The sequence below is a fragment of the Mobula birostris genome, chromosome X, assembly GCF_030028105.1.
Source record: "Mobula birostris isolate sMobBir1 chromosome X, sMobBir1.hap1, whole genome shotgun sequence".
Lineage (NCBI taxonomy): Eukaryota > Metazoa > Chordata > Chondrichthyes > Myliobatiformes > Myliobatidae > Mobula > Mobula birostris.
This window is the reverse complement of record NC_092402.1, coordinates 73622430-73643974: the sequence shown is the minus strand read 5'-3', so window position 1 is coordinate 73643974 and position 21545 is coordinate 73622430. Positions and strand designations below refer to the sequence as shown.

Sequence of the window (21545 nt, the reverse complement as noted above, 5' to 3'; positions counted from 1 at the left end):
GTGCGGGACAAACGTCACACAGTGTTGATTTCACACGCCTGTTTACTTTTTTTGTGAGGCTTTGCTGTGGCATATCTGAACCGGAGAGGCTGTCTCCACCTTGCTTCTAGTTCAAACGTTCTCAGGCGTCCTGTTAACCTCAAGAGCTGTGCGTCAAAACTGCAAGGTCAAGGTAGGTTCAAAGAATGTAAAGCCTTTTCCAAAAAAACCATCTGACCCCTGCAGAAGGAGGCCGATCGGCCTATTGTGCCCGAGTCAGCCCTTGGGTAGTTATACAAATGTTCTTGAGCAGTGGACGATCTACCGGGGGAACTCGGCGGGTCGAGCTACGTCTGTGGGGGTGCAAGGAGTTGTCGATAATTCGTGTGGAAGCCTGGCGTCAGGACAGTCTCTTGTGAATCCGGATACAGTAATGTTTCTTCAGCTAATGGGGCAAAGAACTGAAGTGACGTGACTGAACAGAGGTGCTCTGCAAAGTGCTCACTCAGCCTGCAGTTGGTTTCTCCACAGCAGAGGAGACCATATTGTGCGGACCGACTGCGGTCCACCAGTTTGGAAGAAGTGGGTGAAGTGTTTCGGCCCTGGGTGATGGGGAGAGAGGGGGTTGTTGTGGCTTGGCACAATATTTTGAGAGGGTGCTGGGATGTAGATGAGGATTGAAAAATGAACCAGTGAGTGGTGGAGGGAACAGTCCTTTTCAAGATTATGAAGGGGGTAGATTGGGAGATGTGTGCGGTGGTGATAATCAAATTGGAATTGATGGGAGATGATCTACTGAATGGAAAGGATAAGGGGAAACGTGCTCTGGATGGGGCGACAGGTGTGGGGAATGGGACTCTGAGCACTTTCAGCTATGGTGGGAAGGAAACCATGGCAGAGGGAAAAGGGTGATAATCAGAAGGTGGTGTCTTGATGCAACAGTGGAGGACAATGGATTGCAGCCCTTTTGCAGTAAGAAGGGTGGGAGGACATGTAGAGACAGCCGTAGGAGTTTGAGAGTTAACAATGGACATTGGCTGCTGAGATAGAGATGGAAAAGGAGAAATCAAGTAAGGGATGGGATCAGAGGTGGACCTGAGCAAAGTGAGAGCAGATGGAATTTGTGAGCATTCTCAGTCTGGAGTTGATGCCATCACTCCTCCAAGTCAGAGTTGTGGTTTCATGGCTCAACGAGCAGCTTTTTTTTTTGCATCAGATCTTGCTTTCTATTTGTATAATCAAAGCAATGTACCTTCTTCACTGTGCATTAGCCCTATCAGACCTGAGGCGTTTCTGGCAGGTTGGTCATATGAATGCTTACAAACCGTGATGACTGGCCATGTTGCCTTTTCCTGATGTTGTTCAGGGCTCCCTGGTGTTCAGTACTTCTGTGGGGACAGTAGAGCCACCATTGATGGGTGAGCAATTCCAAGAAATAGGAAAGCAACCAAGAGAGGTCAAAGCTGAAGGTAGGAAGCCAAGAAATTTAAAGGCAAATATTCCCAGAGCAGGAGAAAGATAAGAAAAACTGAACACTTGGGATTCTGAGAGCAAGGAAATTTGAACATAGGGATTCTGGGAAAGAGGAACCCAAGGCTGGTCACTCTAAGGCTTGGGACTCGGGTGGAGGAACTGTACATTTGAGGGATGGTTCATGTGGGGGAGGGATTGGAGGGAAGGATCTGAACTCCAAGTTTGAGGACACTGCATGGATGGGGGACTGAAATGGGGGCACTGAGGGTGACTGTCAGCAGTGTTCTGCCTGGCATTTCAAGCTTCTCTATCCAGGAAGGTATATGGGGTGTCAGGGAGGGGTAGCACCTCTGGTAGGGGAACATGTCGCATCCTTTTCAGGGCGGAAAGTCCACCTTTGGTCCCCACCTGGCACTCAGCTCTCACCTGTGGCTCCCCGTAGCTGTTTGCATGCGACAGCGGCCACACCCGGGCAACGGCTTCGACAAGCCGGCTAAACCAGGTGAGGGTAGCCGACGGGTCTCAAACCCTCGGTGAGATAGAGAGTTGTCTATCCCAGCATGTGAAGACAGACTCCGGCGAATTGAGCGGACGAGACCAATGGAAGGTCCAACGGTCAAGAAGGCGGTCTCTGCAAGCGTTGTGCAACGTGTAGAACACAACTGAATACAGAAGGCGTCCTGGTCATCCACTGCACCTAGTCCCATCTCCAGCCGTCTAGACGCTGTCTTGCCACTGGACCCAGATGGGAATTGGGAAGAGAGAGTGAGGCTGACGCTGCACAACCCTCCCTCGCTTAAATCCAAATCATGCGCTAGTCTCGACACCATCATTATGGTGTCGAGGTCCTCATCGACGTCAGCGATGGACGAACAACAACAATCCAGGAAGGACACCATATGAACTTAACCTCCTTCCCTCCCTTTTCCTTGAGAATACATTAGGGTTAGGATTAGCTCTGTAAGCTGCTCCCTGCTCTTCATCTTAGCTGTGAGTACAGATTAATTTCTGCAGCAATGGAGTGCCAGAAACTTGACTTCAATAATTAACAGTGGACTCCACTGCTCCTGTTTAACAACAGGACACCAATTCTCTGACTACCGGATTGTTTCACACTAATATCCCCTTCACTGTCAGTTTTATCGAAGGATTAAGTGTAACTGTGTCCAATCAAATCTCCAAACTATTTTCTTCAAGAACTATGCTGTTGATGTTTCCTTCCAAATCCTTTCCCAGACGGTAACTAAATTACAGCCATTTCAGCTGCTGCTGATTAGTTGAATGATAATTAACTAGGGGAGCCGCCAGAAATGTCAAGAAACAGCCCAGTGATATTGCTTGACAAATAAATACTCCCATGGTGGACGGTGGACTGTGGAATCTCAGGTTGGTAAAGATTAGTGGTAAGCCAGGAAAAATTTTAGCAACTAATAAAGAATGACTAAGAAAACAGAGGATGAAAATCAGTTTTGAGAATGACAAAGAATAACCAGACAATAGGATCTCTTACATGTATTTAAAAATGAAAAACATTGCTAGAGCAAAGGTCACTTCTGTAGAGAAGATTACTGAGAATTAATAGTAGGAAACGGAATTGGCAGAGATTGTGGACAAACATCTTGTAACGGTCTTCATGTTAGAAAACCCTAAAAATATCCCAGTAACACTGGGGGATGAAAATATAGAGAAGAACTCAACATAACCACAACATAAAAAAAGTTTGCAAAGGGACATACTCTATATGTATAGGTTTGCATACAAGGGAGATATTGGCAGAAAGAGCCTCATGTGAGGAGATGAGAGGTTATCCACTTTAGTTGAATAGAAGAGTAGAATATTGTTCAAGTGGGGAAACTACAGAACAGTTTGCAGGGCTCTGAGAGTAGAACATAGAAGAGTACAGCATATGACGGGCCATTCCGCCTACAATGTTGTGCTGAACCGGCTAAAAAGCAAATCATAAACACCCAAACGCTAATCCCTCCTACCTACACCATGTCCATATCGCTCCATCTTCTTCACATAAATGTGCCTATCCAAACGTCTCTTAAAAGCGTCTCATGTATTTGCCTCTACCACCATACCAGGCAGTGTTTTCCAGTCCTCCACCACTCTCTGAGTAAAAAGCTTAACCCCCACACCCCCCTTGAACCTACCCTTCCTCACCTTCAAAACATGCCCTCTGGTATTAGACATGTCAACCCTGGGAAACAGATACTCTCTGTCCACTCTATCTATTCCTCTCATAATCTTATAAACTTCTATCAGATCTCCCCTCAGCCTCCGTCGTTCTAGAGAAAACAACCCAAGTTTATCCAGCCTCTCTTGTTACGGCATGCCCTCTAAACCAGGCAGCATCCTTGTAAACCTCTTCTGCACCCTCTCCAAAGCCTCAACATCCTTCCAATGGTGGGGCGACCAGAACTGTGTGCAATACTCCAGATGTGGCCTAACTGGAGTTTTATAAAGTTGCAACATAACCTCCTGACTTTTGAACTGAAACATACAGTTGAAGTCAGAAGTTTACATACACCTTAGCCAAATACATTTAAACTCAGTTTTTCACGATTCCTGACATTTAATCCTAGAAAACATTCCCTGTCTTAGGTCAGTTGGGACCACTACTTTATTTTAAGAATGTGAAATGTCAGAATAATAGTAGAGAGAATGATTTATTTCAACTTTTATTTCTTTCATCACTTTCCCAGTGGGTCAGAAGTTTACATACACTTTGTTAGTATTTGGTAGCATTGTCTTTAAATTGTTTAACTTGGGTCAGATATTTTGGATAACCTTCCACAAGCTTCTCACAGTAAGTTGCTGGAATTTTGTTCCATTCCTCCAGACAGAACTGGTGTAACTGAGTCAGGTTTGTAGGCCTCCTTCTCGCACACACTTTTTCAGTTCTGCCCACAAATCTTCTATCGGATTGAGATCAGGGCTTTGTGATGGCCACTCCAATACCTTGACTTTGTTGTCCTTAAGCAATTTTGCCACAACTTTGGAGGTATGCTTGGGGTCATTGTCCATTTGGAAGACCCATTTGCGACCGAGCTTTAATTTCCTGGCTGCTGACTTGAGATGTTGCTTCAATATATCCACATAATTTTCCTTCCTCATGATGCCACCTATTTTGTGAAGTGCAGCAGTCCCTCCTGCAGCAAAGCACTCCCATGCTTCACGGTTGGGATGGTGTTCTTCAGCTTACAAGCCTCACCCTTTTTCCTCCAAACATAACGATGGTCATTATGGCCAAACAGTTCAATTTTTGTTTCATCAGACCAGAGGACATTTCTCCAGAAAGTAAGACCTTTGTCCCCATGTGCACTTGCAAACTGTAGTCTGTCTTTTTTCAAAATGGTGCTTTTGGAGCAGTGGCTTCTTCCTTGCTGAGCAGCCTTTCAGGTTATGTCGATATAGGACTCATTTTACTGTGGATATAGATACTTGTCTACCTGTTTCCTCCAGCATCTTCACAAGGTCCTTTGCTGTTGTTCTGGGATTGATTTGCACTTTTTACGCCAAAGTACGTTCATCTCCAGGAGACAGAATGCGTCTACTTCCTGAGCGGTATGACGGCTTCGTGGTCCCATGGTGTTTATACTTGTGTACTGTTGTTTGTACAGATGAACGTGGTACCTTCAGGCATTTGGAAATTGCTCCCAAGAATGAACCAGACTTGACATCATTTTCTGACCTCAATCCGATAGAAAATTTGTGGGCAGAACTGAAAAAGCATGTGCGAGAAGGAGGCCTACAAACCTGACTCAGTTACACCAGTTCTGTCTGGAGGAATGGAAAATTCCAGCAGCTTACTGTGAGAAGCTTGTGGAAGGCTACCCAAAACGTTTGACCCAAGTTAAACAATTTAAAGGCAATGCTACCAAATACTAACAAAGTGTATGTAAACTTCTGAACCACTGAGAAAGTGATGAAAGAAATAAAAACTGAAATAAATCATTCTTTCTACTATTATTCTGACATATGACATTCTTAAAATATGATCCTAACTGACCTAAGACAGGGAATGTTTTCTAGGATTAAATGTCAGGAATCGTGAAAAACTGAGTTTAAATGTATTTGGCTAAGGTGTATGTAAACTTCTGACTTCAACTGTGCATGGAAATGAAGCATATGCAGGTAGCAGTTTGGAAGGCAAATGGAAAGTTATCCTTTAATGCAAAGAGATAGGAGCATAAATTCATGGAGTCTTGGCATAACCGGGCAGTTCAGGTAGCTCCCACATTAAAAAGTTGGGGCAGTTACATTCCTATCTGTTTTCAATATTCTGTAAGGCAAAAACATGTTATCTGTACATGGGTCGAGAATTGCAATTTGAGAAAAAACTGTAAAGATTTACTTTTTCTCTCACAGGTTCAGTGACAGTGAATTCATTCTGTATCTCAGTTTTGGGTGGTGATTTGTGAATTCTGCAAGGGCAAATAATCTGATCCCGAATAGCCGTAGCAGAGATGTCACATACTACGTGCAGTTTCAGTCAAGAAAGGAAAATATTTGTATTGAGGATGATGCAGAGCAGTTTGATTCAGTTGAGGTCTAGGATGAAGGGGCTAACATAAGTTAAACAAGCTGGGCCTATTCTAGGTGGATTTCAGTGGGATGACAGGTGATGGTATTTAAACATGTCCAAACCTCTGGGGACTTGACAAGGAAGATACCAAGAGGAGACCCCAAATATGCAGCAGCATCTGTGGAAACAAAAACAATTAAAATTTCAGAATTGGGCAAATAGGAAAACAACTTTGTTTTAAGTTTGCAAATTGGGCGAGAGAGAGAGAGAGAGTGATGGATGGGACAGAGGGAATATTTGAGACAGAGTAGCAGGGGCTGCAAGGGGGTGGAGGAGGGAGGGAGAGGGAGAGGGAAAAAGGCTCCAATGAAGTCACATGGCCAGAGCTATGGTTACAGTTCCAGTCTAAATGCAATGTTTTCATACCCTGGGCCTTACCTATTAAGGAAAGTGCCACACGTGCTTTTTGTTCCAAAACAGCCATATTACCCTATTCTGCTACCTTTATGGGTTTGTGGATGTACACTACAATGTCCCCCCATTTCTCCACACTCCATTTCTGCGTATTTATTGCGGATTCCCTTGCTTTCTTAATCCTCCCCAAATATATCAACTCAATATTCTCTGGATTAAATTCCATTTCCCGTCTTTCTGCCCTACTGACCAGACCATCTATATCCGTAGCTTTCCTCCTCATTGCCAAATACATAGACAATTTTTGTATCATCAGCAAACTTCTTTATCCTTCTCCCTATATGTAAAGTTTACATCGTTAATGTATATTACAAACAGCAAGGGACCCGCTACTGAGCATTGTAGGACCTTGCTGGTAGCTCCATTCCAGTCACAAAATAACTCCTTGCTTCCTGTGACTGTGCTGATTTTGGATCTGATTTTCCTCTCTCCCTTGGATCCCAGAGGATTTATTTATTTGTCCAGCTTGCCCTGTGGGACCTGGTCAAAAGCCTCATTGACTCCATCAAAAACGCTGCCTCATTAACCCTTCCTGTTACAATTTCAAGCATTCAATCGGCTTGGTCAGTAATGATTTCTTCCACAGGCCTGTGGACTCGAGAAACCTGGGATGGAAGCCAACTCGGTGGAGGGATGTTGCAGAGGCCGACTGCACTGGTTGGTAGCTGGGACCCAGATCCTTGGGCTGGCTTCAGTGATCATGACTGGTGTATGGCTAGGTCACTATCAAGGAGGCTTTGCATGGGATGGAACTGCTAACCAATTCAATGTCCACCCTCTGTGCATGGTGATTGGAATGGTCTTCCTCTATGGAGATGGTGAGTACCAGACTCTCTTTTTCTGCATGTTATGCATCAACTAGCCTTTGTTCAAAGCAGGGTTGTGCAGTTGATGAAATGTGCCCATCAGTCTGACAAGGATGACAGCGGCAATCACCTCTCTGCATCACAACACAACCTGGCTAATTTATCATTGAATGAAACAGTGAGATGTGATCTATAGTCTTGAACATTTATTAAAATTACTAAACTGCACAGACTTGCTGTGTGACCTAGGGCAGTAGTCTCCCCATCCAGAGCTCAGGATATATGGTTTGGTTTATTACTGTCACATGTACCATGATAACAGTATCATGCATACTGTTCACACAAACCAAATCAAACAGAGCATTGAGGTAGAACAAGGTAAAATGATAACAGAATGCAGAATAAAGTGTAACAGTTACAGAGAAGCTGCAGTGCAGGTAAACAGTAAGGTGCAAGGTCATTACAGGGTAGTCTGTGAGGTCGAGATACCAGAAGTTTTTTCAGAAAGAATAAAAAAGAGGTGAGAGTAGATATTGCACTGCTGGAAAATGACACTGGAGGGGTAGTAATGGGGACAAAGAAATGGTGGATGAACTAAATAAGTATTTTGTATCTGACTTCACTGTGGAAGACACTAGCAGTATGCTCGAAATTCAAGAGTGTTGGGGCAGAAGTGAGGATAGTTGCTATTACTGAGGAAAAGGTGCTTAGGAAACAGAAAGGTCTGAAGGTAGATAAGTCACCTTGTATAGATGGTGTACACCCCAGTGTTCTGAAAGAGGTGGCTGAAGGGATTGTGGAGGCATTAAAAATGATCTTTCAAGAGTCACTGGATCCTGGCATTGTTCCAGGAGACTGGAAAATTGCAAATGTCACTCTGCTCTTCAAGAAGTGGGGAAAGGCAGAAGAAAAGAAATTATGGCCAGTTAGTCTGATCTCAGTGGTTGGGAATACATTGGAGTCGATTGTTAAAGATGAGGTCTTTAAGGGAAATTCTTTCCTGACGAATCTGTAACAAGCAGAATAGACAAAGGAGAATCAATGAATGTTATGTACTTGGATTTTCAGAAAGCCTTTAACAAGCTGCCACAGACAAGGCTGCTTAACAAAATAAGAACCCATGGTATTACAGGAAAGGTACTAGCATGGATAAAGCAGTGGCTGATTGACAGGAGGCAGAGTGGGAGTTAAGGATGGCCTTTTCCGCTTGGCTGCCAGTGACTAGTGGTGTTCCACAGGGGTCTGCGATGGAACAGCTTCTTTTTACGTAAAATGTCAGTGATTTGGATGATGGAATTGATGGCTTTGTGACCAAGTTTGCAGACGATATGAAGATAGGTGGAGAGACAGTGGTGTTGGGGAAGCAGAGAGGCCACCTAGACAGGTTAAGACAGACTTAGACAGATTAGGAGAATGTGCAAAGAAGTGGCAGATGGAATACAGTGTGAGGAAGTGTATAGTCTGACATTTTGGTAGAAGGAACCAAGCTTAGACTGTTCTAAATGGGCAGAAAATTCAAAACCCAAGGTGCAAAGTGTCTTGGGAGTCCCTGTGCAGGATTCTCTAAAGGTTAACTTGCAGGTTGAGTCAGTGGTGAGGAAGGCAAATACAATATGCCATTTCGAGAGGACTAGAATATAAGAGCAAAGATGTAATGCTGAGGCTTTATAAGAGCACTGGTGAGGCCTCACTTGCAGCATTATGAGCAGTTTTGTGCCCCTTATCTAAGAAAAATTATGCTGATGTTGGAGAGGGTTCTGCCAAGGTTTATAAGAATTATTCTGTGATTGAAAGGGTTAGGATATCTGAGGAGCGGTTGATGGCTCTGGGTCTGTAGTCGTTGGAATTTAGAAGAATGTAGGGGGATCTCATTGAAACTGATTTAATGTAGAAAGGCCTAGATAAAGTAGATGGGGAGTGGGAGAGTTTCCTGTAGTGGGAGAGTCTAGGACCAGAGGGAGCAGCCTGAGATTCTACTTAGATTAGAGATGAGGAGGAATTTCTTTAACCAGAGGGTGGTGAATCTGTGGAATTCGCTGCCACAGGTGGCTGTGCAGGCCCAGTCATTAATGTATTTAGGGCGGAGGTTGATAGATTCTTGATAATTCAGGGCTTGAAAGGTTACGGGGAGATAGGAGGAAAATGGGATTGAGATGGAAAATGGATTAACCATGATGGAATGGCAGAGCAGACTCGATGGGCCAAATGGTCTAATTCTGTTCCTACATCTTGTACTCAGGGGCAATTCCGTAGTCTTTTATAGTCGGGTAGAAGCTGACCTTGAGCCTGGTGGCACATGCTTTCGGCCTTTTGTATCTTCTGTCCAGCGGAAGAGGGGAGAGGAAAGAATGTTCAATAGAGCAACACAGCAAGGAAACAAGCCCTTTGGTCTATTGAGTCTGCACTGACCATCAATCATGCAATTACACTAATCCTGCTTTGTACCCCCTGCATCCTCATCAACCCCCTCCAGAATCTACCTCTCACCTCGGGGCAAATTGAGAGGAGCCAATTAACCCACCAACCCGCACCTCTTTGGGATGTGCGAGGAAACTGGACCAGTCAGGGAGGACTCACCTGGTTACAGATGTAATGTGCAAACCCAAAACAGGCAGCACCCGAGGTCAGGATTGAACCTGGCTCACAGTAGCTGTGAGGCAGCATCACTCCCAGATGCACCACAGTGTCACCCTGGATACCTGCTGGGTTACTCTCCTTACATGTGTTCACTTTAACATCTGCTGAATATTTGTTAGATTTTACTTATTAAGTAATATTTGATTTTTTTTGATGTTCTCAAGAATCTCTGAAGAAGTCAAACATATTTTGGGAGAATAAGATGTGTGACATTCACTGTTACGAATATGAAGGTTGGGAGTCAAGGGTGCAGTGTCTAAGTAGATTTGGATTTGTTAGGGGTGGTGGACTGGGTGACTTGCACAGATGGAGATTAGAGAAGAAGGATGTAGACCAGGACTTGACACTGGACAACAATTTTTTTCAGAATTTTTTTTTGGTTATGATAGACCGCTTGAAGCTGAACATAAATATAACTTCAGGCTACTTTTATCACATAAGAATTTGGAGAAACAAGAAATTAACTTTGATTGAATATATTGAGTTTAATTGCTTAATGGTGCTGACGCTTTGCAGTAGTTTAACTAAGATAAAAATGTTTTGTTGATTTTCATTTGTACTCTGTGTCTGAGGCTTCTTGCTTAAGTGTCCAACAATAATCAGCCAGCATTGATGGATTCCAGTTGCCCTGATACTGTTTCTTCATGACCACAATGTCCTGGTGAAACCTTTTACCATGCTCGTCACTGACAGTGCTAAGATTTACAGGGAAAAAGTCTAAATGGGAATGCAGAAAATGAATCTCATGTTGCTCTTCATGGTTTTGTATGCTTGAAACATATTGTCAACCAGTTGCATGTAGTTTGGTGCTCTGTAGTTGCCAAAAAAATTTTCAACAATGTCCTTGAATGCCTTCCATGCAATTTTCTTTGGTCCCACTAGAAGTTCTTCGAATTGCCTGTCATTGGTCTGATTTGTGGACCAACAAAAATGCCTTCCTTAATCTTGGCATCAGTTATTCTGACTTGAATTATGAATTAAAATAACAATTAGAGGCAATTTAAAAAAAAGGTGCGTGATAGGAGAATTTCATGGTGATTTTCATGAACAGCAGCCAAGAATCCATAAGATACACAAAAGTATTCAGGAAGCAAAATCATTTTTCCCCAGTGTTATCACTGCTCTCAGTGATTCTGAATGGAGCAGGTTAACATCAGGAATCTTACCTGTTGCGTCCATACTTCCCTTTGAAATATTCCATTGTCCTATTGATTACCAGAAAATGAATGTAGACTAACCAGGCTGTTCGAAAGTGAACTTTACTGGAGGCCATATGTGTTGTTGGCTTGCTACTTGACCCTGGCGGATATTCTTATGGTGGTGGAGAATGGGCTGATCTGATTCAGATCCCAGGTAAGGTCATCAGATATCAATACTATATACACTCAGCAATCAAATCAAGAGCAAACAGGCAAGGTCAGTGGATAAGGTAGAGTCTGCAGAAAAAAATAGGAGATGGGAGTTAGGAGTTGATAGGGGACGGGGAATGGGGGTTATAGGGTAGGATCATTTGTCCTCTGGAGTTTTCTCAACAAAAGTTGCATTCTTTGAAAATTATGAAATATTTCTTTAAGAATTGTCACCACCATTGGGATGTTATGTTGAAGTTGTACAAGGCATTGGTGAGGCCTAATTTGGAGTATTGTGTGCGGTTATAAATGTGAGAAATGCAAGCAGGCTTTTCCCACTGAAGTTGGGTGAGGCTAGCACTAGAGGTCATGGGTTAAGAGTAAAAGGTGAAATGTTTAAGGGGAACATGAAGGGGAAACTTCTTCACTCAAAGGGTGGTGAGAGTGTGGAATGAGCTGCCAGAAAAGGCTTCAGCGCTTAAGAGACCTTTGGATAGGTACATGGATGGATTGGGTATGGAGGCCGCAGGTCAATGGAACTAGCCTGATTAATGGTTTCACATGATTAAATGGGCCAAATGGCCTGTTTTTGTGCTATAGTGTCCTATGACTCTATACCGTTTGATCCAATGGCCTTGGTTAGCTTGCTCCTCGAGCCGATGCAGTTGATCTTACTTGCTGAATACTAAAATTTATACCATATTCTGATCACATCTCCCTGAGTCATTTTCATAATATCACCTATTAACTCTGTTCTACCAAATGAGACAGAATCTCAAGTAGTCTTGTGTCTTGTGGATTGACAAAATGTATGCAGTCTATGAACAACACACATCAAAGTTGCTGGTGAACGCAGCAGGCCAGGCAGCATCTCTAGGAAGAGGTACAGTCAACATTTCAGACCGAGACCTCATCCTGACGAAGAGGATGAGGTCTCGGCCTGAAACGTCGACTGTACCTCTTCCTAGAGATGCTGCCTGGCCTGCTGCGTTCACCAGCAACTTTGATGTGTGTTGCTTGAATTTCCAGCATCTGCAGAATTCCTGTTGTTTGCAGTCTATGAACCCTTGTTCAAGATCAGTTTGCCATTTTGATTTGCCTAGTCTAACAGATTGCAATGCATAATGCTGCCTACATTATATTCAATTGGGCTAGTCTTCTTTATAAATTGATACTTTATTCAGCTGTCTTTAGTTTCTGTCTGTTTTTATGTTATTTCCATCCATATTAAACAATTTCCTTTCATTAATTTGACTGCCTATTCTTCCATGGGCCCTTGTTCAATGGCCAATGAGAACACCTTGTGTGAGCACTGATAACATTGGGGCTAGTGCCTCTTGTCATCAACATTTCTGGCTGTCACCATTGGTTTATGATTTCAGCATTTTGTAGGGTTGCAGCTTTCTAGCAGTTCCCAAGTGCTAGATTTAAAGATGCACCCCTTCTGTCTTAAGAATTACTAATGCCCACTAGCTCTATGCTCCAAAATTCCCTTGCCAAACTCCTTTGCTTCCTCATCTCTCCACACTCACTGAGATGCTCTGTCTTTGAACACGCTTTAGATAACCTGACCTCCAATTTCCCTTGTGCCTTTTTCCCCTGATAATATTTCTGTGAAGCATTTCAGTATTTTAAGAATGCAATTATTATAAATGGATGCAACTGTTACTGTGTGCCTACAAGCTCAGTGAGACCAAAGTCAGGCAATGAATCTGAGCCCATCAGTAGACTTTGTGAGTGCTTCACAGCAGGCTGAGACCTGAGACTAACTATCAGGTTAAATCTCTGCCACCATCACTGTCTACATTACAGTAGGAAGAGACACACATACTGTCTGCACCCTGGAGCTCAGCAATAAACCCAGGCAGGCCTTGTCTGTTGATGAGAAGTGTCTGCTAACCCAGCACAGGTCTGGTATTGCCTTGGGGCTGTTGCCTTTAATGAGGTTTCCATTCAATCTGGGAATGCTAAATGAGCTATTAGATGGCTTGGTCTGCTGACTGTGACGATATCCAGACGTGAGGAATAGGAAACCAGGTCAGTTTGTAGCCTTAAGCTAACTGAATTCAATTTTATTTGCTTGTAAAAAGGAAGACGGTTTGACGTACAATCAGTATAATTGTGCTTTTTCATTTATGTCTCAAGGATAAACATTAATCAATGGTACTCACTCAGTTTATGGCCTGTTGGGGTGGGGGGGGGAGCACGGGTGCACTTGATGGAACTATAGACTGAGAGCTTTCCCTTCTTTGATTGAAGCTGGGGCTGTCCTCTGAAACCATGTCTCAAAACAAACTACTGCCCTCCTTCACCAACTCCCGTCTCTAGTCGCAGACCATAGTGCAAAGTCCCAGAGTGAAAGCATCCCTGGGATCTCAGTCCCTGGTTGTTGGGATCAGGTGGGAGATTTTCTCTCCTCTGTGTAGCTGGCATAATTAATAAAAGCTACTTCTATATGTCATTACGTTAGAGAGAGAGAGAGAGAGAGAGAGAGAGAGAGACCCTGACCATGCCAGCTTTTAGAGATTCTAATTCCTCACCAAATTTCCCTGTAACCACAATTTTCCATCAATTCCCCACAGATTCTACCACTCACCTCTTCTCTTCTATTCCCCACTCTGGCCTCTTACCTCTTCTCCTCACCCGCCTATCACCTCCCCCTGATGACCCTCCTCCTTTCCTCTCCGACCAGATTCTTCCTTCTCCAGCCATTCCCACCGACCTGGCTTCATCTATCACCTTCTAGCTAGCTAGTTCTCCTTCCCTTCCCCTCCCAACCTTTTTTATTACGGCAACTTCCCCCTTCCTTTCCAGTCCTGAAAAAAAGGGTCTCAGCCTGAAACATTGACTGTTTATTTATAGAAACATAGAAAACCTACAGCACAATACAGGCCCTTCGGCCCACAATGCTGTGCCAAACATGTCCCTACCTTAGAAATTACTAGGGTTACCCATAGCCCTCTATTTTTCTAAGCTCCATGTACCGATCCAGGCGTATCTTAAAAGACCCTATCATATCCGCCTCCACCACTGTTGCCGGCAGCCCATTCCACGCACTCACCACTCTCTGCGTAAAAAAACTTACCCCTGACATCTCCTCTGTACTTACTTCCAAGCAACTTAAAACTGTGCCCTCTTGTGACAGCCATTTCAGCCCTGGGGAAAAGCCTCTGACTATCCACATGATCAATGCCTCTCATCATCTTATACACCTCTGTCAGGTCATCTCTCATCCTCCGTCACTCTAAGGAAAAAAGGCCAAGTTCACTCAACCTATTCTCATAAGGCATACTCCCCAATCCAGGCAACATCCTTCTAGATCTCCTCTGCATCCTTTCTATGGTTTCCACATCCTTCCTGTAGTGAGGTGACCAGAACTGAGCACAGTACTCAAGTGGGGTCTGACCAGGGTCCTATATAGTTGCAACATTACCTCTCAGCTCATTTCCATAGATGCTACCTAACCTGCTGGGTGCCCCCAGCATTTTGTGTGTGTTTTGCTCTGGATTTCCTGCATCTGCAGAATCCCTTGTGTTCACCCCAGATGTTGCTACTTTACCAAGAGTCTTGTGCCATACAGTTTAACTTGGACACAGTGGTGGAGAGAAGAGCCAGTGAGAAGAGAGTGTATCCACGTCCCCTTTGTTGGTGTTTGGCTATTGGTCATATTTGGGTCTCCCTTTGAGTTTCTCCTCGAACAAAAAACCATGAAAGTCACCATAGGTGCAAGCTTTACTCTGCAACACATCACACCCTCTGAACATCGCCACTAACCGAGTGTCTCTCTTGCAGCAATCCTGGTGTACAGAACACTCAGAAACGAGGGTAAAACCACACTGAAGCTGCTTCATGCATTCATCCATCTGATTGCACTAGTGGCCACCATTGTAGGTGAGTCTGTGGCGGCAGAGATCTGCAGTGGCATGCAATGGGAATGGGAGCGTGCCCCAAGAGTAGGGGCATGTGCCAATGAAAGGGTGAGGGAGGCAGGAATGAGTGAGGGTGACACAGGGGAAATGGAGAAAACCCACTGGGAAGGTAGAATGGTTTCTAAATTGCGTGACTTTTTTATAGATGCTGTAAAATGTTTTTGCTTTTAATTTTGTAGTCCCTCTGCCGGAATCATTAATGGGCCTGAATCAGACACTTCATATTAAAAGATACAAAGTACATTTATTATCAAAGTATGTATGCAGTATACAACTGTGAAATTCATCTTCCCACAGACAGCCACGAAACAAAGAGCCATGGAACCCATTCAAGAAAAGAGATCAACTCCCCCCACGCGCAAAAAAATATCGCGCAAGCTGCAACAAAAAAAGAGCCAAAAACACAGGCTATTAAACACAACATTTAAAGGCATAATTCAGTTCAGTGTTCGTTATCTGCAGGCTGCCCCGATTTAAAATCACCTAAACTAGCAGCAAAAAGAAGGAATGACCAGAAACTGGAGCACATCATAAATGTGAATTTGAGTCCACAATCCACAAACCACATCAATTAAGCTTTGCTCCGGCACCACCCTCCAACAGCAACAAGGAAGAGAGAGAGAGAGATCATTCGAATGCAAAGACCTCTCCTGGGAGCAGTGAGCGAGAAGGAAAGAGAGGCCATCACATGTAGACCTCCTCCGGCAACAGCAAGCGAAAGGCTTGTAGATGTCTTTGAAGGCTCGCTCGTCTCTGCACTGGCCTTGATGATTTTGGTTTTCCTCGGCACTTTAATCGGTGAGATCAGCGAGAAGTGGAGTTCGATCATGGGCTCCTGCCCGGTCTCCAGGCTTCTCGGCCTCCATGCTGCACGCTTTGCTCACAGCCTCGTGGAACCCTCTTGGAGACAACTAAGTGCCAGATCACCCGGTTGACCCAAAAACATACTGCCAGAATGTAGATAACAGGCTCCAACAGTAGCAGAATCACATCTGAAATAAAAAGAGGAGTTAAAAGAAGTGAAAGAAGTTGCTCTGTGATCCACCTTGAGGATGACGCCTTTGGTAGCCTTGTTTGCTGGCGCTATCTTCTTCCGGTGCCAAGTTATTGTGGGTCAGTGAAGGGATATGGTAGATATAGACAGTGTCAGGCAGCAGTTGGGCTCTGCTCAAGCACTCAGGGATGTCCGAGTTTTGGATTGGTGACCTGGCCTGGAGCTTTATTGGGAGAGGGTCAGTGGTTTGAAGGAGCTTGCCCTTGGTAGGGGTAACTGGGGTTGGTGACCAGGGCATCGGTTGTGGTTGTTCACTGCTGTAACACTGCAAGTGTTCTTTGTGTTTTCCCACTCCTAGGTGCAGTCGCTGTGTTTGATTTCCATGCAGCGAATAATATCCCCGACCTGTACAGCCTTCACAGCTGGTGTGGCCTCTCCATCATCATTCTCTTCTGCTTACAGGTAGGTCCATCATTGGACCACCCTGTCCTTTGGGGTGGTCACCCTTAGGTGCTCCAATGTGAGGAGGATCACCTTGACATCAAGAACCCCTCTTCCAGAAATGTTTGAGATTGAGGCTGAGAGGGAACTGTCTTAACTTGCATTGGTCGATTTGTTAGGGAATATGGCATTAAGGGATACGGACCCGGATGATCTTTGATGTCTTAAGCGGCATGTTAAATTGGTAGTGTGGCAAAAGTTTGATTTTAAAATGGATACATTGCTAGAAATGTCCATCTCGCACAAGACCTGTTCTTGCAAACTAAGCGCTGAAAATCCTGACTATGCATTTATGTGTGTAACTATGATAGCTTATAAGGATTTGTTTCTCTCATAAGAGGGAAGAAGCGCAGTGTCTATCATGTAGGGGCAATGCTTAAACATTGCACTAGGCAGAGCTTTAATACAGCTCAGAAGTCGGCATGTGAGCTTGTCAGTCACATGAGGTGGATGACTATCAGGAAGAGACTGATTATGGATATTGGCGATCCAATGGGTAAGCTTGATCATTTAGATTGCACCTCAATATTCTTACATGCTGAACTTGAAAGCAATTGTCATAGTTGGACATGGTGAGCTTTCAGGCACACACATGATTTAAGCCCAGATCTAAACATGAATACAGCTTGGTGCTGTACTCGGTGAAAAGCCAGGAAGAATAGTTTGAGATAAAGTCGTCTTCTTTTTCTTCTGAGGTTTTATGGCGGTTGGCAAACAGCTTTAAGGTGCATTACTGCCACCTTCTGAGCTGGAGTGTGGGTCAGGATATCTAAGTCCTATATATTTGCAGCAAATTCTATAAAAAAGACAAGTATTCTTGAGGAAAATCAACCATCCCCTCTCTTGATTATATCTTGGACACCTCACCAGTACATGCTCAACTGTTTCTTGTTGACTACAATCCTCACACCTTCCATTATTGTGTTTTTTTTTTCCATTTAAAACAATATACTATTTAACTCTGTGTGTCCAAACCTCAATCTCAATATTATCATCCCCTCCTTGATTGAGATAAGGTCATTGAGCAAATAGTGATGGAATTACTCCAGCATGTGGAAATTTTGACATGCTGTGGCACTGCAGTTCTGGATGTCGGTCAGGATGTGTGTTAACTGTAGGGTAAACATGGAGCATGGAACATAGAACAGTACAGCACAATGTTGTGCTGAACTAATTAATCAAATGACACATAATCTGCACGTGGTCCATATCCCTCCATTCTCTGCATATTTATGTATTTTATTTGCCTCTGTAATATCTGCCTCCACCAACATCCCTGGCTGCCTATTTTAAGCAGCCACCACTCTGTGTTTAAAAACTTGCCCCACACTTGTCCTTTGAGTGTTTACCCTCTCACCATCTTACCTCAAATGCATGCTCTCCAGTATTAGACATTTCGACTCTGGGGAAAATTATACAAGCTGTCTTCTCAACCTATGCCATATATCATTTTATAAACTTTATATCAGGTCTCCTTGCCTCTCTTCTGCCTGAGAGAAAATGGCTCTAGTTTGTCCAACCTCTCCTTACAACTCATGCCCTCTAATCTTGGCTGCATCCTGGTAACCCTCTCCAAAGCCTCCACATCCTTCCTGTATTGGGACAACAAGAATTGAATCCAATACTCTGGATGCAACCTAACCAGAATTTTATAAAGCTGCAACGTAACGTCCTGACTCATGAATTCAGTGCATCAACCGCCAATGGCATGTTTTAAACTCTATCAGCTTGTGTGGATACTTTCAGGGCGCTGGAGATTTGAACCTCAATATTCCTTTGTTCAGGTTGAATTGGATTGTGGAGGTTGAGCAGGGTGTGTATGGAACTAGTAGGGCAACATCCCTCCTCAGGCTATTGCATGCTAGTGCACAGTTTACCAGTGTTCTCATGGCTAGCAGCCACAGAGGGCTGTGAAGAGGTACCAGGCCACCACAGTTATTTATTTATCAATTTATTGAGATACAGCACATAATGGGCCCTGGCACTGCTCAGCAATCCCAAATTTAAACTTTGCCTAATCACGGGACAATTTACAATGACCAATTAATCTTCCTAGTACGTCTTTGGACTGTGGGAGGAAACCAGAGCTCCTGGAGAAAACCCACACATTCCATGGGAAGGATGTACAGACTCCGAACAGATGACATGGGAATTGGACTCCAAACTCTGCCCCATGTTATCCACTGCACTAGCAATTCACCCCATGGAGTGAAGTCAGTGCAGAAGGACTTACAAATGTGGATACAATCATATAGGGATTGAAGATTATTTATTTCATTTGTAGGATGTTGGTGTAACTGGAAGGCTGTGCTGCATCTATTACAATAATTTCCATGGGGTGGGCAATCCAGGTGATGTTGTGCACACAGGAGAGGTTAGGCTATTACGCACCAGGGAGATTTGCCACTGGGTTTTCCAGGGAAACTGTGTCTTTAAAGCTGGTACCAAACAAGCAGGCTTGGAAAGCCATTCAACTAACTGGCACCTCCCCAGGCCCTTGTCCTTGCACAGCAACAATCTCTCTATAGCCACCCTTCGTGATTCCCCAAGTCCACCTTTGCTGCTGGTTGCAATATTGCTCAATAATTAGTCTATATCTGTGGTATGTGGCAGGTAATATTCAAATGTGCCAGATAGTGACTTGTTCCAATAAATGACAAACTAACCACCTACCCTGACATTCAGTGTGAGTACTTTCAGCAAGGCTTCACACCATCAGTGTCTTGGGGGACTTCACTGAATAGAAACTGAGTCGGACCAGTGACATATACTTACCCACCTCTGCAAGAGTGGGTCAGAGGTAGGGTATTGTCCAGTGAGTGATTCGCTCTAGAATACCCAACCTCTGACCCACCACTTGCCTGGATGAGTGCAGCTCCAACAGCTGTCAAGAAATTCTATTATCCAGAACAAGGGAACATGCTTGATCAACACCCCGTCAACCTCCCTAACCTTTCATTCCCTTCACCGCTGCTGCAGTGTGGCTGTATTGTGTACCATGTACAAAATGCATTGCAGTTCCTTGTACAGCCTGTTCCAATAACACCTTCCAAACCCATCACCAGGTAAGGCAAGGGCAGCAAGTGCATGTACAGGCTCCTGTTGTTGTCATATACTATCCTGATCCAGATCAGATCATTGTTCCTGTATCATCTCTGTGTCTAAATCCCGGAACTCCCAGCACCTTCACCAGGCTCAAGTGGTTTCAGGAGGCATCTCACCTCCAATTTCTCAAGGGCAATAAGGCCTGACGTTGTTATCATTAAATAATTTTAAAAAACAGAAAATTCAGCAAATGCAAGAAAGTATGGAGATTCATGTACAAATAATATGTTCTGGAAGACAAGCAGATAGTTGTGAGAATACAGAGAATTTTAAAGCAATCAGATTAAGACAACAGAAATCACTTCTATTTCTTCAGTGACTGACTCTGATAGAGTTCTGACGAGTTATTATGACAAGTCAGTGTTAGGTTAAAATATAAAATATCTTTCACTGACTCTTCTTTTGCAGTGGGTTATGGGACTGGCCTTCTTCCTGTTTCCTGGCGTGACCTACTCACTGCGGACTATCTACTACCCCTTCCACGTGTACTTTGGCCTGGCACTTTTTATTCTGTCTATTGGCACTTGCCTGATCGGGATCACAGAGAAGCTGTTCTTTTCTGTCAGGTAAGAGTCAGTGGGACTCGTGTTAGTTAAATAAGGTAGGAGTCACAGGTTCAGCTTAGCTCAATGTTGCAATCACCTCAGGGCCAACAGTTCCAGAGAAGAGATATTTAACTGAGTTCCACAGTACTGGTGAATGCAAGGTTTTCCACAGCATCACCCCAGGGGAGTTGCTTCTCTGAACCAGCTACAAGCAATCAGAACCCAACTACAAGGGGGAGGGTCTCCCATTCCCCCATCTTGTCCTTGTGACCACTGGCCAGGGTGGGGCTACCCCTACTCCCCAACCCAAGGAGGAGCAAACCCTTCAGTAAGGCAGATTAAATGAAGAAAATGTAAAGTTCCTCACTTGTACAGAATATACATTTTGATTTAATTTAAAATATGACCTGGATCTCATATGATTGGCTCCATCTACCTGTATTGTGGCTTCAGCTGACTGTGAATGGAGCTCCAGCGACTGGACAATTACCCACTTATACACTCAGGTTTAACGATTCTCAGAGTCACGCAGTGTGTTTGATCAATGCATTTGTTGCAGCTGTACTTTCAGAGAAATACACCCCTTGTTTTCTTATGGTGAACCTGGAGCTCCAACTTGTGTTGGTGAGGAGGGGAGTGAGTGGTGAGGGGAAAGTGATTGTCCTCACTGCCGATATTGTATCAGACAATGCCACGGTGAGCTCTGTATGCACGTGCCCAATTTTCCACTGGGTGTGACCTCACCTAGAAATGGACTGCCAGCATGATCTAACCCAGATTAACCCATTCATACATGAAATTTGTGTGACTCTCTCTTCACTCATTGTTTCACTGGGATATCCATAGGATAGTTCTGGCCAACAGTACACCAATACACCAACCATCCCTACCCTAAGAATTTCCATTGTTGTGAAGGTTTCTTCATTTTCTCTGCCAGTTTCTCATTTGTGGAGTTGTTGGTGCTGAGATGGAGAGTTTAGACACTGGGTAATTATAACTCTGCTTGCCTTCCAATTATCCATGAGAAAGAGAACAATGTATGATGCAGGGACATTGGAGTGGGGTGATCTGGGGGAAGAAGCCTTGGGTTGAAGCAACCAGAGTAAAAAGCTCTCTACCAGACAGTATCATAGAAACATACAGGCCCACTAGCTGCTGAACCAGTGGCAAAATGTAAGCACCCAATCTATACTGATCCTGGTTTTGTTCCTACGAACCAGTT

General features: G+C 44.0%; 1 protein-coding gene across 3 annotated transcripts in view; it reads left to right on the top strand.

Moving 5' to 3' along the window:
• cyb561 (cytochrome b561) overlaps positions 1 to 21545 on the top strand; it is a 28943-nt gene that overhangs the window by 246 nt on the left and 7152 nt on the right. The window contains exons 1-5 of one of the 3 annotated variants that reach the window (XM_072249509.1): positions 37 to 172; positions 7044 to 7275; positions 15042 to 15140; positions 16531 to 16634; positions 20187 to 20344. In XM_072249509.1, the coding sequence (XP_072105610.1) occupies positions 7068 to 7275; positions 15042 to 15140; positions 16531 to 16634; positions 20187 to 20344 (569 nt within the window). In that variant the 5' untranslated portion in view covers positions 37 to 172; positions 7044 to 7067. Of the gene's footprint in view, positions 1 to 36; positions 173 to 234; positions 562 to 7043; positions 7276 to 15041; positions 15141 to 16530; positions 16635 to 20186; positions 20345 to 21545 lie in introns of those variants that run through there. The other 2 variants (XM_072249507.1, XM_072249508.1) reach the window with 2 other exon arrangements.